General features: G+C 42.5%; 1 protein-coding gene across 5 annotated transcripts in view; it reads left to right on the top strand.

Annotated features, from left to right (window-relative positions):
* The window catches only part of unc5a (unc-5 netrin receptor A), a 140,963-nt gene that overhangs the window by 102,375 nt on the left and 20,669 nt on the right, over positions 1–17,919 (top strand). For 3 of the 5 annotated variants that reach the window (XM_055016837.1, XM_055016836.1, XM_055016839.1), the window contains 4 exons: positions 4,729–4,893; positions 13,636–13,866; positions 14,602–14,901; positions 17,586–17,673. In XM_055016837.1, coding sequence (XP_054872812.1) covers positions 4,729–4,893; positions 13,636–13,866; positions 14,602–14,901; positions 17,586–17,673 — 784 coding nt within the window. The remainder of the gene's footprint in view (positions 1–4,728; positions 4,894–13,635; positions 13,867–14,601; positions 14,902–17,585; positions 17,674–17,919) is intronic. The other 2 variants (XM_055016838.1, XM_055016840.1) reach the window with 1 other exon arrangement.

Below are 17,919 nucleotides of genomic sequence, written 5' to 3'. Positions count from 1 at the left end.
TATTTTTTTGTCTGCATTTGTTCTCATTGTTTAACTCCACAAAAGGGGAGTCAACATTATATGAGATTGATGCATATTTTAGTCTTGCAGCCAAATATTTTAATATTTAGTGCATGTGTGTGAATCCATGATTAGATGCTGCCCTGTATGAGTAATATTCAACAAGAGCCAGAAGACTAGCCTAGCATTGCTACATACTAAATAACAACTTTAACATGGTGATTTTGGTCCATTTTAGGAGACAGACACTTAAGGAGAATGAATGACATGGTTAGCTGTAATGCTACAGATGACCATCCTGTTATTTATTTAGAGACGGCTGACATTTGCATTCAGAAGTAGTGTTCTTAAATTTTTTGAAGTCAGCCTTGAGGGGCTCTTTTCCTCTATCCTGGCTTTGTTTTCGAGCTGCATTTTTAAAATTACATGATTTAATTCTGGTCTTGTTTCAAGAGTTCATTAATTATCTAGACTAAGATTTTTGTGTTGATTATTAGCTCTCTAGTGCTTTTAACTCTCAGCATTCTGTCTTTGAAATGGGTTACAGACAAATATACTTAGTTTTTAGCCACTTGTACTGTGTAATTTGCACTTGCTGTCTGTGTTGTCTTAAGCACATTGACGGCTTCTTGGATTCACTGTTTGTATCCTTTAGGGATAAAAGATGCTGTCGGCCGAGTGAATATTCGTTGGAAACAAATCAATTTAAATTTGGAAGCAACAACATGCAAATGCTATAATTTGTCTCTGTATTGCCCAACTTAGTCGTTTTGCAGTTTTTGTTGAAATGCCGATGGACATTTGTTGTTGCACACTTAAAAAAGAGCAAGATTCCTGCAAAGCGGCACAGTCACACAAGCATATTTTCTAACGTACACATTATATAGGCTTTGGACAAACTGACACCAGTAACAAAACCCTCCTTGTGTCTACTCACGATGACCCTTGTATCTAAATGTGAGTTCCCACCTCTCATCGGGAAAAGTGTGAAGCTAGAGAGGCTCATCTGTATTTTTGTCTAAGTCTCCAAAGTGTTTAATGAGAGTTGGCGGAGGCCTGTGTGGCAGATCAGATGGGCTCCTTGCTGGGAGAGACACAGGGAGCTGTGGAGGAGGAGGAGGAGGCTGAGGCTAAAGCCCTGAGGCTCAGAGAAGAGCAGATCAACACTTGAGACAGCGAGTAGCCAAACTATGCAAGGGCTTATCTCCATTTCTATTTCCTCTCTCTGGCTTCGTCTTTCTTTTGTCTCCATCCCAGCACATCCCACTGAAGTATCCCACATAATTCTGCAGTCCATCCCTCACCCTTTCATCGACTGCCCCAGCACTGACTCACGGTCAGAGCCAGCAGTCAAAATGGCAAAATGTCAGATCATCCCAGCGTTTTCCAGCAAAGACAAACACGACCTGAGCCAACAGCAAATAGTTAGTCCCCAGTTTTGGAAGTGACACCTACCCCACACAAATGAACTGAACTGTTGTCTCATATAAGAGAGCACACCAAACAACCTGAAGAGATTTCTAACTTGTGTGAATTATTTAAATATAACACTGATCCCTCAGGCTTGCCAGAGGAGTCGTGAGAGTTCTGCTAGATAGAAAATAAACAGACTCGGGGCTGGTGTATTTGTGCTCGCGTGCTCATAAGTGTGTGTTTGCGCATGTACGTGTACTACACATGCTCACCAGCACCCATATGTCTCCTGGCTGCACTGCAAAAAATCAGCTTTGAAGTAAATTGGTACTGCGTTTCTAGAAATCGTCATAGGTTGTTCTAGAGACTCCATATTGTAGCAACGGAATAAGTAAAGGCCATGGCTAATAATGTGACAGAAAAACACATTAGTTCACTGTGTAAAGATGGTGGCCATCTGGTGATGGCCTTGCATCATTTTTAATCATTTGGTGCTGTTTGTTTCGGCCCTCCCTTTTAATGTCTCATTCTGTCCCGTTTCGATTTGTTCAAGCCGTAAAGTCACTACTTCTCAACAGTCTGGTCTGGTGTTTATACTTTTTTCTATTGAACTTGTCAGAAATGCAGACTGGTGATTGGGTGATTAATCTCCACGGGTCTCTGGTCTTTCTCTAGCTTTTTTTCCCCCATCATCCTTTGAGCACTGTGATTAGGGGTGGTTACTGTGCACACGTGTTTTGACAGGACAGTGGCAGCAGAGGGGCGGCCTGCTGGTCCCAGTGGTACTTGTCTACCTCCTTGTGTTCCCCTCAAGGACAAGGAAACCATAGGTGTTCGATGATCTCGGCCTGTGTCCATCAGCGGCCATTGTGATTTTGAACAGCAAAGCCTCAAACAGGCCCTCCTACCGGCCAGTAAAAAATGGCTGGATTCCTTTTGCTTCTCCCCTTGGCAACATGTCCAAATGGGGGCTTGCCACTGGGTTATTGTATTACTGTCCCTCCTCGGAGACCTGCCTGACCTGAAACCTGTGGTGCTGTATGATTGAAAGTCAGCTGTGGTGCCTTTTGCAGTAGCACTAACAATCTCTTTCTGGGGATTTTATCAGCAACACCGTGGCTGTGGATTACAATTTTCTTATGAGGATACTGAAAAAATAAGAAGGATGAGGTTTAGTTCTAATTTCAGCCTTAAATTTTTCTCACTTCGCTGCATTTATTGTCGCTGCTTGACATCTTTTAAACAGTCGAGAGAGAGAGATCCTTTCAGATCTCCCATGTGTTTCTTTGCTCCTATGGATAGCCTCTCCTCTGTCTGAAAGGTGTGATACATGTTCAGAAACAGGCAATCAAGGACCGTTAATGCATCTTCGCCCTTTCTTTGATTTCGTCTCATCCTCCATTCTCGTGACCATCGCCATGCCTCCACACCAATCTCCTTGTTTGAAAATGTCATTTGCATGGCCATTAGTCTTGCTTTGTGGTGGAAAAGAGAAGTTGAATTTCATCACCTCATCAGGGCAGATGTTGATCTCATCTCTTTATTTCACAGTGGTGTGGATAAACTGAGGGGCGACATAATATATTCATTAGGATGTAATTCGCTATTCAATCATTCTCGTTCCCAGCCTGGATAATCAGCCCACTGGCCCACGGATGGGTCCACTCAATGCCAAACAAGGACAATTATCTGATTGGTTCTGCTCTCTCTGCCAAATGGATCTGACTACAAAAAGGCCCAAGCTGTGTCAGCATCCCGCCACACACACTCACACATGCATGCACACGCAAACACACAATCATCTGAGGACATATGCAGGCAAACGTACAGACTTGTGTGGGAGCACTTGGTCCAAAACACTCATGGTGGCTTTTATCTGGGTTTTTTTTCCAATTGGGGGTTTTGCTTTAAAACTAAATAAAATCATTACTTGGTACAGTTATGCAATAATAGATAGCCTCACCCTCACTAGCATCTCACTTATGTTTTATTAAGTGAAGCTTCCTGACCTGCAGTGAGTCAGACCTGCTCTCTGGAGGTCATGCCCCCTGCACTCTTTATTGCTAGGATTAATGAGCACTAAGGTTTCCTTGCCCTGAGGTCAGTCAGGGGAAGGGTTGCTGCTGTCACAGAGCTGTGCATGTACCTCGTATATATGGGTGTGTGTGTGTGTGTGTGCAGGTGATTGTCGTCTGGTCCCCTTCACCCTTACATTTGGGAAAGAGAAAGCACAAGATAGTGGCGTTTTTGCCCCCATGAGAGCTCATTACTGCTCTTTTTCCCATTAGCCCTATGGTAACCTTCCCCAAGCCTGCTGCTGTGTCACTCTCAATATCACTCTCAGCCGCCGCCGCTCCCACCAGCCACCACGCCAAATTACCCCCACCTTTGCAAAATGGCCTCCCTCTGTGCATGTGTGCGTGCTAAAGATATTTTGTACAGCCGGGCATGCACAGAACTATTGCCTTCCCATTTCCATTTGTTTGATTTTGCTTGTGCTGATGGTGGGGTGTTTGAAGTCCGGCAGCAGGTGTAATGTACATTCTTCTCTGTTCAGAGTATTACCACCTGCGTTGTGCCGTGCATTCAGTTACACTGCAGGCAGCTCTACGGTTGCTACAGTAACATCTTGTCAGACAGAGAAATCAAAACCAAGGCAAGTTCCTCTCACTCCCCTCTGTTCATTTATATGAGAATTTTTAAATAGAAGTATTTCTGCACACGTGTAAGTTTGGCAGTAGACTAGAAGACAAATTTCCCAGGGGTTAAATTCATTTCCCTGCACAGATTTAGTTTGTTGACAGCTGGGTCTACCAGGCCACAGCACCCTCGCACCAGTGGGGTTTAACTTAGTTGCATCTGATTTCCATGTTGAAAATAAACAAAGAAGGATGAATAGAGACAATATGGCTCTCCTCAGCAGTTTTACACGCTTTGGTTTCCCTGTGCAGCTGCTGGGTTTGAGTGTGTGCAAGTGGATTTGCATGTCTTTATAAGGTTTTCCTTACCAGGTTTCCATTTTAGAGCAAGGGAATTTGCACAAGATGGCAACAGAGTTTTCTACCAGTTCTTGCAAATGCACCACTGCTTTTACACCACTGTTGTATCTCAACTTCACTATGTTGAGTTTTAACTGTGCACGCTTTGTGCAAAGAGAGTTATGGCTTGATTTATTAAAATTGCATGTTTTCCAATCAATACTTTTTTCTTTCCCTGTGAACTAAAATGTAAGTGTTCGAAGTGGATCAGTGTGAGGTTTTTTTTCCGCTGAGCTTTTGATCACCCGTGTTTTTTTAATATATTGTGTGTTTTTAGTGGACGGAGGCTGGAGCGAGTGGAGCAAATGGTCGGCGTGTGGAGCGGACTGTTCGATGTGGAGGACCAGGGAGTGCACCCAGCCTTCGCCTGGCACTGGGGGCAAAGAGTGCCAGGGCCTCGACCTGCAGTCTCTCAACTGCACCAGCGAGCAATGCCCACAGAGTGAGTGCACCACCACCCACATACTGCTAACATACTCTTCAATTCAGTGCAACAGTAAAGAAGAGGCAGATTGTTTTTCAAGCCACGTTTCCAGAAGAGTATCAGTGAACACTTGTTTTTTTATGTATTTGCTTCTAATAACTGAGTTGAGCAGTGGCAAATGGACATTTTAAAATGTTATTGATTTAAAAAACAACATTTGAGAGCAAAAAAAAAAGAAGCCTGACACTCAAGGTCAATGTGTAAAAGATACTCAAAAATCTAAATTCCAAACAGTTCAGTCTTCATCAGTCCTTTATTAGACACAACAAGTAGAACTCATCAGTTAGCCACAAAGCTGAGGCTGGTAGAAAAGCTTTTCCCCTTCTTATTTTAACATTTTCCTTCTACCAGATCAAAATAAACATTTTATGCCTCCTTATTGCATCAGCTTCTTGTGATAGAATTCAACTTACAGGGGTTGATAAACGAAACATGTCCATCTCATCAGACACTTGTACAGACATGAGATTCATCTACAGCCCACTGCAGACTCATCCCCACCTGCATGACCTTTTCAGCCGATCATTTCTAATTAACACTGGTACGACACTGGCAGCTAAGATAATACAGCATCTTACCACGTGGGTCGGTGCTGTGGTGCTCTATGACCTATTAACAGAGCTGAGAATTAAAGCATCTCTCTTCTGATTAAAAAACAACCTGCTAGATAAAGTGCCACAGGTCAAATCGGTTGTGGAAATATACATGGGAGGGGTAAAGGTGTACACTACGGTTATTCTTAGCGCATGCATATGTTCTGAAATGGTATAGCTTTATGCAGTTATGAAGAAAAAGTTTACATACACTTGTGAAGACCATGTATATTATAGCAGTTTAGAGTTTCCAAGGACTCCTATAATTCTTAGTTTTCTAAAATGGAGTCATTGAAACATGCATTTTAGTCATGAAGAACAACCGTCCTTTTTTGTTCTAAGATTTATTAGAGGTCTTCTGAAAATATTGACAAATTCAGCTGTGTCAAAAATATACATACAGCAATTCTAATATTACCTTAAACATCGATTGCCCTTTTTCACCTGAATTAGATACTTTTGGTAGCTGACAGAAAAACTAAGTTCTTTCTTCAGCACAGTCCACAGGTTTTTGTGGGGTTTAAGTTGGGACTTATTCTATCTTGTTTTAGCCATTTCTTCACCACTTTTAGTATGTATTTGGGGTCATTGTGTAGTTGCTGGTAATCCTCCCACCTGCCACCACCATGCCTGACAGTAGGTTTGATGTTTTTGGAGTAAAAGGCCTCACCTTTTCTCCTCCAAACATTTTTTTGGCTATTGTGGCCAAATAAGTTGTAGTTTTATCTGACAGCATCCTCCAGAAGGCCAAATCTTTGTCCATGTGATCAGCAGCAAACTTCAGTCAGAAGGTGTGCCTCTCATGTCAGCCTGTCAGCCCATATCAATGTAAAACTTGGTTGACTCTGGTGACTGACACATATATACATTAGCTGAATAGCCAGTCTATATTGCCCTTTTAGTGAAGTCAGAAAGCACTGTGCTGTCTCTTCTCTGTGTGTCATTAGTAGGTCATGTGCATACTGTCAAGATTAGAAACTGCAAAGGCTAATACAGCCCAAGCCTCAGATGAGTGGAAAGCGGCACCACAGGGTCCACTGCAGACCAGATGGATGTGAAGGGAGAGCTCTGTCGCTCCCTACTGATATCAAAGGCAGAAAAGATATTGCAGCTTCCCATCCAAAGACAATAGTGTCAGGGTGCCATCTCATAGAGAAATTGTTATAAATAGTGTGCTCTTTGGCTGATCTGCTTGGTAAACACTGAGTTTTAATGGGAATTCAGTTGACATGGGCCAGTGGATTAATAAACTGAATTATGTATCTTGCACTGATTGATGTGATCAAATGGACCAATGGAGGGGGGGGGGGGGGGGGGTGTAGACAGAGCTGGAGACTATCTGATGAGATCTTCTGTATGTGAGTGTTGTTTTGTGTATATGTCTTAGCACTATGTGAATATGTGCATGCATGTGCATGTGTTAACCGATAGCTGAGTTTGGCTGGTGCAGTGAAGCAGGCAGCTCAGTGGGCCCATCATCAAAGGTCAGCAGCTCCTCCCCAGAGAGGCAAGAAATATACACAAAGATGCCACTCATTGTTCCTCACACACACACAAACACACACACACACAGAGTCACTCAGTATTTACACTGACAGTGCAGTGGGGAGCGCTGGCCTCTGAAGAATGCCTGTTCCAATCTGTTCCCAGCAGATGCGTTTCCATAGACAATTGCTGTGTGAAGTATCATAATAAGCAAAATAGCAAGATGGTTTTGGCTTGTCAGCAACTCCCATACTTCAACCATGTCTGCAGGCTATTAGCTGAGATAGAAAACTTCCCCCTGAAACAAAAGGCAGCCTTCTCCTCCAGTGTAATCGAACAAAACAACTGCAGGGTGAGCCATAGTCACTGTACAACAAAAGCTGTCCTCTGTCTGAGGACCTCATCAACATCTCTAATCTCCCTCATTATGCTAGAAGAATGACACAAGTTAGATGAGGTTATTGTTTTGGGTATTACATATACGGGGATCAATGTGCAGCACCAGGCTTTCTGCCGCAGCTCAAAAATAATCAGATCTGACCCTGGCAGGATCGTTTTCATAAAGCAAATAAGTGAAGGCAAAGATGTAGCTATGCAAAATATGTACAGGGAAATAATAAACATGCTGGCGGTGTGCCAGAAGCAAATTGGTAGACAGGTGTTAGAGGGCAGGGAAGGGATAGTGGGAAAAATAATAGTGCTTGTATCCTGATGCACAGACATTACCACAACATAAAAGCAATTATTTGGCTTAATCTGTATAATGAAGGTAATGAACTTAATTTGCAGCAGCACCCATTTCAGCGCGTCACAAATGACTGTGCAAAGCGCATCACACTATTGATTTATCTTTATTCTGTTTTTGAATTGGAGAGAGTCATTTGGTGCGGACGTGGCTGATGTTGTCGTCATGGGTTTGTTTGTCAGAGCAGGGTCACAGTGCTGTGTGAAAAATGGCTGAACATTTATTTTGGGCCATATTTCACCCGGACCCGCTGAGGGATGGGACGACTGTATTGTGGAGATAGTAATGGTCACGTTCACTTTGAGAGTTTTAGTAGCCATATTTCCCTGACCTTAAGAACTCCAGTGTTATTCATCTTCGGGCAACTGACTGGGATTGGCCATGGGATGAAATATATTCTTAGGTCTCTTGATAAATGCCCGGGGAAGAGGCGAGGGAGGCTCCAAAGCTCTTATTTATCAATTCAGGAAGAGAGAAAAGAGCAGGTAGAGAAAGTTGAGGACTATCAGGTGCAGACATTGTGCTGACTGTCAACACAGCGAGTCCGAACTTCAACAGGGGCCAGATACATTGCCTCGGAGGAGATGAATTATACCAGCCCATCTTGAGTCAGAAACTGATCCCTAACCATCCAGCCCTGAAGCGAGTCTGAGGAGCTGAACTGAAAGCCCAGAGAGAGGGGAGCAAACAGAGATTGGCCCGGGGTCAACTCTGGAAAAAAAGCTCATCACATCCACAGATTTTCCGCAGGCGGGTGTCAATCATGATGAGAGGTCACACACAAAGAGAATCAAAAGTTCTTTGCCAGCAATTAAGTGAAGTGGAAATGACTGATGGAGTGACGGACGGCAGAGAGGAAGAGAGGTAAATTGGTATGGAGTGTGCAAGGGAAGAGAGCTGGAGAGAGGGCACACTAGAGAAGGGACTAAAGTAAAGCCCATCCAATTATAAAACCTGATTAGCTATGTCAATTAAAGTGTGATGGATGTCCTTTCAATTATTGGCTGGCATCATGAAAATCAATGAGCGGGTGCCAGGAGGAGCTGAGAGCAGTCGCTGGTCCGGGTTGTAGTAGAGCATCGGGATCGTTGCGCTGTGACACCTGGTGGGTCAGATAAAACTTCACTCAGCGATGATCCGATAAGTCGCCAGAGATTACAGGTAGAATGGAGGAAAAGAGGGATGGAGGGACAGGAAGAAGAAAGAGAGAGAGAGGGAGAGTAGTCTGATTGACTGACTTTGTCTGGGAGCTAGAATACTGTTTGCAGGGAGGAGAAGCAGGAGTACAGATACTGGGTCGACGCATCTGAGGTTAGCCAGGTGTCTTTGGTGTGCCCTTAGAAAGTAAACAGCAACTGGCCAATCTGAGGCCGTGTTTACCCAATCAGTAGAAACCAGTTGGCTCGTCTCCTTTGCTGACGGGTGTTGTTTTGTCTTTAGTCAGACTGCACATCCCTCAGAAGACTGCAGCACTAGAAGTCCAAATATCACAGCGTCATCTGGCCTTTGACTCACCAAGACAATTGGATTTGGGAACTTTAATGAGAGGTTCAGCTGGAGTTTCTCCCCCTTCTTTTTTTTTTTTTTTTTTTTTTTTGGAGCTGATTTGGAAGGTGGAAGGTTTAGCCAGGCGGCTTGCAGCTAAGCACCTCTCTGCTTCCCTGAGGAGACAGAGAGGTAAATGGACAGGATGAGAGGTGGAAGAAGGCCTTCCCATAAGAATCCTAATGCCATAAGTGTGTTTTTGCGCATACGTGCTGTGTAATGTCAGGAACAAAACACACAATCTTGTGTTTATCCTCAGCCAGTCATTCACAATTGATTACATGTCAAGAGATCTCGGCATTACCAAGAGCTGCCATGGAGGTTAGCTGCATATAATCCTGCTACTTAAAGTATCAGATAGTACTGAGATAATCACCCATGAAATAGATTCTGGCATTTCTCTTAAAGACTCGGGTATGTCAGGCGGCTTTGCCCAGAGAAATAGATTTTTCAAGGCAAAAGGAGAAGGCAAGGACAAACACATGAAAAGAGATGAATAGATATGAGAAACAGACAGATAAAGAAAGAATGGGCTTTTTTTCTTCTGTCAAATGTGACTGTTGTTAGCTAATTCAGTTGTGCCATTGTCATATCATAGATTTACTAACCAATTAAAATCTATGTATCCAAGGTCGAGTGCAGTTCCTGCCAAGCAGTAGAGTTCCTGGTGCAACTCCAAAAATTGAAATATTGTAAAAAAAAAATTAGCAATTTCCATCAGTTATTTAAGAAAGTGAAAATTCTCTTTATTCTAGACTCATTACATGTAAAGTGAAATATTAAATTTTTTGGTTTAATTTTGATGATTATGACTTAATACATTAAAATCAGAAAGCCAGTACCTCAAATAGTAAAACACTTTATTTTGAGTTTGAATCTAATAGTATCCACTGGATAAATACTGTGTATCTTTTGGTCTTTTACCACATTCATGGTGAAGGTTGCTGAATTGAAAGTAGTCCAGAAGATGATTATCAGCACTCACTACAAGAAGCCACTGAGGGTCATTGCTGAAAAGGCTGGTTGTTGGAAGAGTGCTGTACTGAAGCATGTTAATGGAAAGTTGACTGGAAGGGAAAAGTGTGGTAGTAAAAGGTGCACAAGCAACAGGGAGGGCTGCAGCCTTGAGAGAATTGTAAAGAAAAGTCAGAACTTCACGAGGACTGAGGCTGGTGTCAGTGCATCAAGAGCCACCAAACCACATGTCTTCAGGAAAGGAGCTACAACTATTCCATTCTTAATATGAAGACACTCCTGATCTGACCTGGGTTCAGGAGAAAAACAGCTGGACTATGGCTCAGTGGTCCAAAGTCATCTTCTCAGATGAAAGTAAATTTTGCATTTTTTTTTTTTTTTTTTTTGGAAATCAAGGTCTCAGAGTCTGGAGGAAGTCTGCTGAAGTCCAGTGTGACGTTTCCCCTGTCAGTAATGATTTTTGGTGTCATCTGCTGGTGTTGGTCCACTGTGTTTTTTCAATTCCAAAGTCAACAGAGCATCTACCAGGAGATTTTAGAGCATATCATGAATTCCATCTGCTGTCAAGCTTTACAGAGATGCAGATTTCCTTTTCCAGTAGGACTTACCACATGCCCCCAGTGCCAAAAATTACCACCAAATGGCTTGCTGACCACGATATTCTTATGCTTGATTGGTTAGAAAACTCCACATGGTTTATTGTCAAGAGGAAGATGAGAAACCCCAAAAATACAGACGAGCTGAGGGTGGCTTTTAGAGCAACTTGGGCTTCAATAACACCTCAGCAGTGCCACAGGCTGGTCGCCTCCATGTCACACTAACCTCATGGACTAATTTCTAGTAAAGGAGCTCCAACCAAGTACTGAGTGTATAAATGTACATACTTTGTAGAAGATGGACATTTCTATATTGCAAATCCATTTTTGTTTGATTTTAGGAAACATTCTATTAATTTAACACACTGGATGTCAGACTTTCATGAACTACAAACCACAACCATCAGAACAAGCTCACAAAAAAGGGGTAAAATCATTCAGTTAATGTGTGCCAAATATCTAAGTTTGACCTTTTTGTATTAAATTATGAAAACAAAATGCTATTTTAAATTTTTGAGCTGCATCTGTACATGTGGGTGGAAAAACACACGACAATCTGGAGATACTCATCGAAATATGACAGCGTTTCATCAGGTTGATTTTGATACAAACCTTTTGGACGTGTTGTTGCTGCTCACGCATGCCGTCAATCACAGGAACTTACTGTCATCCTCTGAATTTTCTTGGCTTTAATTCTAATTTTATTTTCTTGTACGTTTGCTCTCGTCTTCCTACTTATGTCCTCCTCCTTTTGTTGTCAACTCATCACATGCCAGCCTGCAGCACTTTAACCTTTGCTGTTGTTCTCCATCCCTCAAAGCTGCACTGTTCAATGCGTCCCCCTCCTCAGCTGTGTTCAGTTGACAGCGCTACGCCCCCATGGCTCCACGGCACAATGGCCCCTCCACAAAGGCCCCTGGAGTATCCTCCACCTCCACCACCAAATTCCTCCAGCCCAGGGAGACAGCCGTGGCAAATCCCATTCTCCTGCAAAACACACACGACGCATACACACCAACGCTCGCACACGTTGATGTTTGTCTGGGCTTAGCTGTCATCTTTATACTGTACTTTTGGGAGGAAGATGCTCCTGTGCTTTGGCAAGAGAGACATTCAATAAGAGGTGGTAGAATTTCATAAGCAAATCCTTCATTTTTCCTCTGTGTCTCTTGGGGGTGTTGTGTGCTTAGAGAAAAAGAGACAAAGATGGGGGGGAGAGAAGGAACATGCTGGCCTGAAATATATTTATCTAGTGCAGAAACCCAGTGAGGTAACATTCAAGACCTACGATATAGTAACTGGTTCGGTCTCCTTTTTGAGTTGACATTGAAGCTTCAGAAATACTTTAAATCAAAATAAGATAAGGTCCAGAAGGAAATTCTTTTGCCAGATATTGCTCAAAAAACAAAATCACATACCATGAAAAATGCAGTGTCGAGTAGAAAACAATAAGATTTAAGTACAATACATTACTGGAAATACAATAAGGAAGCTAAAAAAGACTAGAAGTGGTTGACTAATACAGTGCATATAAAAAGTGCTCATCCCTTTGGAAGGTTTCCTCCCTTATTGCTTTTCAACATGGAATCATGGTCAAAATAATCAGTTTTTTTTTTAGAGGAAGAATTTGCAAAATAAAGATTCTTTCATGTCAAAGTGAAACCGGATTTCTACAGAGTAATGTAATGAAAAAAGTGATTGTATAGTACTTTATATAAGCACTTAGGGACAAACTGAAGCAGCATTAGGTGGCAATAAAGGCGTATTTGACTGATTTCATGCTATTACATGAGTCTCATTTACCTGTGTAAGACGTTAACTACTCTTGTAACACTGGACATGTACGATTGTTTCTAATTACTCGTGTGCAGGTGTCTTAATGATGTACAAGCAATGTTATTGTTTCACAAATGACCACTCGCCTGTTCTGACATGCTGAAGACAAGAAAACGCCACCAAGGCATGAATTGTATGTGCATAAGCTAATTAACAACCACGCCATTATAAGACGTTGTGTCCACAAAAAGAGGACATTGTTTAATGGGCAACAAACATCATAAAACTGACCCCTTAGTTGCAAGATAACTAGTGTACCAAGTATATGCACTCAGGGAGGGCTTAAAATACATAAAGGTAGTATTCTTAAGAGGATCAAAAAGACAGGCGAAGAGTCAAATGACTAATTTATTAATGCAATTATTTCTGTCAGAATGTATAAAGACGTTTGTTTGCTGAGAGCATTTAGCTCCAGACACACTGCTCTGTGACTGACTGGGTCAACTTCAAGTTTCAAGAGTTTATATTTGTCACATACTCATACAGTGTGTGCAGTGAAATGCAATGTGACTGTTCTAGAAGCTGTGTAATTACATTAAGACATTATAAAAAGAACAATTCTTAAAAAAAATGCAAAATAGTTTTTAAAGGGTACACTTGAGCAGATGCATCCTCTTTAATTAAATTATATACAGCGCAATCCTGTCCTTACACGGTGCAGTTTTGTTTTCTTTGTAATGACTTTTGTGCTCTGCTAAACTGCTTTTTGTTGGTTTTTTAACAATATCAGTAAAGATGTAGTCTGTTCTATTCTAAAACGCAGAAAAGACACTGTTCTATTCACGAGTATTTGTTCAACATCAGAAATTTTCATAAGGTTCTTTAGCAAAGCCCTTGCACAGAATGTAATTAAAGATGCAGCAGTAACCTGGATTTAGCCCAGATTAATGATTTCCCTTCCGTTTTCTGTGTCCTCCCTCTGCAGCGGTGAGCGGGGCCGAGGACGTGGCGCTCTACGTGGGCATGGTGGCGGTGGCCCTGTGTCTGACTCTGCTGCTCATCGTGGTGGTCCTGGTGTACCGGCGAAAGAAGGAGGGCCTGGACGCTGACGTGGCCGACTCCTCCATCCTCACCACTGGCTTCCAGCCCATGGGCATCAAGCCCAGCAAGCCAGGTGTGTGGGCACCGCGGCCACGCAGGCCTCCCCCCCACAGCAGTAGGACACTGTTCTTTGTTCTACCCTCGTCCGTGCATCCGTTGGTCCGTCCATCCTCCCACTGTGACCGTGCATCCACATGTACCTCCAGTCCTGTTTGTTTGTGGTCGTCGAGGTGGTATGAATGTGTTTACAGTGGTTTGTGGTCGAAGCAAGATTTATTATGTTGTGTGTCTGCGTGTGTTTGTGTAGCGTGCAAGCTGTTTATTTGCCTGCCTGACACATTATGTTTCGCCACCATTGTCAGGAAATGTACCCACTCTGTTTACTGCCTGTGTGGAGACTCTGAGGTTTAACAGCGAGTAATAGAAATACAACTGTCTGAGTTGGATGGAGATGGGGAACTGAGTCGCAGTGCCTGTGATTCACTGTGGCAAAAAAAAAAGTCTTTCTACATTCTGGATGCTAAGCTGTATCTGAGTTCTGTTTGGAATTGATTGTGTGGTTGCTAAAGAGACAGACAGAGAGAGAGAGTGGGGGACGGGAATTGACTGGCTCTGGTTGGAATTTGTGTTTGTGTATTGTCAGGAGTGTGTGTAAGTGCTCTGTTCCCTGCACCATATGTCTTTTTTTGTGTTTGTTTCAGTTTTCTTGTGTGTGTTGCAACAGCTTTAGAGAGTGTGAGGTCTGTCTCTGTGATCCAGGAACCCTCCCACCCACCCGCCTGCCCGCCACTCATGGAGATTCACACATTTGCTTTTGTCTGTTTCTGTTTTTTTATTATTATTCACACAGAGAACTCCCATTTGCTCACCATCCAGCCTGATCTAACCACCACCACCACCAGCTACCAGGGCACCTTGCGCTCTCGACACGACGCCCCCGGGAAGTTTTCGATGACCAACGGGCCTCTGCTGGACCCGCTTCCCAACGGCTCGCACACTCTGCACAACGGCAAGCTCAACTCAGACCCCGCTGAGTTTGTGAGCAGGCTGTCCACTCAGACCTATTTTAAAACGCTGCCCCGCGATGTTGCCAATACCTCCTACGGGACCTTTAACTTCCTCGGCGGGAGGCTGACGATCCCCAGCACAGGTTCGTTCCTCATTTTAGGTTTCTCTCTGTTACACTTGTTGTTCAGTTGAATGGATTTGGACAAAGAACAGAAAGATGCAGTGTTGCCCTTTAGCTCACATCACATTTTCACTGACTTTTTATAGAGAGATCAAGAGAAAAAAAAGATTTATGAACTGATATTCATCTGACCCTTTTGGTAATCATCCATCATCATGCACATATGTGAGGAAATGACATTACTGCACCTTATACCGTGCTATGAAAAAATACCCTTCCTGCTCTGGCATTGCAGCAATTTTCTCATAATAAGGCTGCAAAAATGCATGATGTAGGATACAAGTTCAATAGATCCATAGTTTCATTTAATTTTACTCTCACATTGATCTAAAAGAATCCACACTCTAGTGGCATGTTGTGGATATGTGTTACTATGGTGAAATCTATATTCTATCTCTACCTGTTCATCATTATTTAGGACTTTAGAGCCAGTTTCTGTCCAAACTTACAGCCCTCAATACATAGTATTTATCATTATTTCTTTGTGACCTCTTCATGACACCAGACAGGATAAACCACTGATTTAGATTTTACCCAGTGAGTCCGTGTAATGTTAAAGCAGGTTGACAGTCGCCAACGCTGTCCAGTGAACCTGCCATTCTGTGTGTTTTTATGTTTCCAGCTCTTGACTTATGTGAAACACGAACCAACTTGGAGTTAATTTCCAATTCACTGCTTCCATATTTGTAAATGTGATTTATAAAATTGAAGTAAAAACTCTTATGATGCAAAAATTAGACAGAGTTTTTTTTTTCAGGCGCCGTCTCTGCAGATGCTGAATTGTAAGACTGTGTTGTGTAAGAGCAGGGGGATTTCAGTAATCCTCTGTAGGATGTTCTGTTTGCTGCTGTACTTCAAACAAACAAGAAAAATATCATCTAAACAATTTAACATCTGCTGCTATATTGAGAAATACTGTGAGAGCTAGTCAGTTTTATTTGCTTTGGTACACATGCTCTGACTGGACATTAACAAGGAGAATTTATCACTAACAGTAGAGTCCAATAAACAGCTCACTGTCTTGTTGAAACCGACCCAACCGGAGCCTTAAACCTCACGCATGCATGTGAGTTTGCTAATAGGTCTGCACCAAGATAACGCACATGAAAAGTGTTTCAGGGCTTCACATACGACAGCTTAGTGCACAGGCTGTATTTCTGTCTGGGATACAAATTAGTTTATGAAGGAACAAGATGGGAAAATACATTAAGCGTTGATTTAGCCGTGTAATTAAGGTGGATTGTGTGCTGAAACGTTCACTTGTTTGTTTAAAAAGTGACTAATCCAAACATTAAATCATTCAAAAATAGCGCAGTTTTTTTCCTTTATGGCATCTAAAATGCATGATTGTGTAACATGTCAATAACCTACATCTACACAGCATGGCATTAATAGTTAAAATGAAAGCTCAGTGATGAGATCAAATCAGCGTGTGCACCAAAATATAATGTACTCGGAAGGATGCCTGTAATAAAACCTAGAAAAAAATCATTCCAATTAGGCTAATGACACTGCTGGTGGAATTTGCATCCAATGTCCACAAGTGTCGATTGTGTGCTGAGAGCCCAGACAGAAGAATAAAGATAGTCATAGTGCAGATTAGTCTGATATAAGATATAAAAAGTCCACCATTATTATTCCCCAATTTTGTTGCCCCTCTTCACATTAGCTGAGTACAGAGCTTATATAATTATACTGCAGGACAGTGTTTTCACTTGGCTCACTGTAGGCTGTCCAGATTAGCTGATGCCAGTGCAGCAATATCTTGTGGAAGAAAAGGTCTTTTTTTCCTGTTTTCTTTGCCACCACATGCTCTCACTCTCTATGTTTCTTTTCTCTGTCTCTCTTCCACTCTCTTACAGATATTTTATGCATGGATTAACTCAAAGCCATGTAGACTATACCACGCATTGGCACCCGTCTTCTCACCCACAAGAAAAAAAAGACTGAGCACTTGCATGCATCCACTCAAAAGAGATATACTGTCATTTAGCACAGTTTCAGAGCAGGCACATGGAGAACATGCTTTATAGATTCAAACAAGGCTGTGAGCATTCAGCCACCTTCGGCTTATTCAAACAGATGTGTTTATGGCGAACAGACCCAAGTTTACAATCCGAAGACGTTTCAGATTGCGTCACATAGTCACTGTTTGTAATACATTTTAAATAGGACTCTGTGTGAGTGGATGATGTTGGCACGAGAATCACAACACAAATGCTGCTACACTCAAACTACTTCAATAGCTCTCCCTATTCTCAAATGTGCATTCCTACACTCTCCTGGGGAAGCACAATTTTCCTGGAGTAGTCTGTTCCATGGTCTCAATTATCTACTTGGTGGCAGACGGAGGACATTTAAACTGCGATGCGGTGTGTGCTTTTGTCTCAGCTAATTGTTGACCGTGGGGACGAGCACCGCCTCGGCTGCCAGTGCAGAGATTTGCATCTACTGTACCTGAAGGAGGCTGCCTCTGACCTTCAGAATAGATTTGGGTTTTTTTGTTTTTGCAGCTATACAGTTTTGTTGAGTGGGCTGGCTTCCTTTGTGGGATGACAAAAGCGTTGTTCAGTCAGAACAAATGAGCCTGTCCCCCTCCTGCTCACCCCCCCACTCTCTCTCCCTTTTGTTGTTATTTGCATTAGGAATCAGTCTGCTCATTCCTCCCGAGGCCATCCCCAGAGGGAAGATCTATGAGATTTATCTCACTGTTCAGAGGAAGGAAGATTTAAGGTGGGTCTCTTTAACACTGTCTAACTGGCAGTCTTCCCTGGATGCCACTAGGCTGTTTGTTTTGATGCTCTACTGTTCCATTAGGAAAGGCTTAAGAGTCGGTGCCAGTACTGTGGAGGAGGGATGTAAATAAATAACGTAGTCTTTTACTGGGATGTGCACTATTTAAGTTAAATGAATTGTTAGGAAAACACTGTTTATCTGGCCTGCTGCATTCGGTCTCACAAGGCACCGTCGATGCAGCAT

The sequence above is a fragment of the Amphiprion ocellaris genome, chromosome 13 (assembly GCF_022539595.1).
Source record: "Amphiprion ocellaris isolate individual 3 ecotype Okinawa chromosome 13, ASM2253959v1, whole genome shotgun sequence".
Taxonomy (NCBI): domain Eukaryota; kingdom Metazoa; phylum Chordata; class Actinopteri; family Pomacentridae; genus Amphiprion; species Amphiprion ocellaris.
Note: the sequence above shows the minus strand (reverse complement) of the source record. Positions and strands in the feature narration are given on the sequence as shown.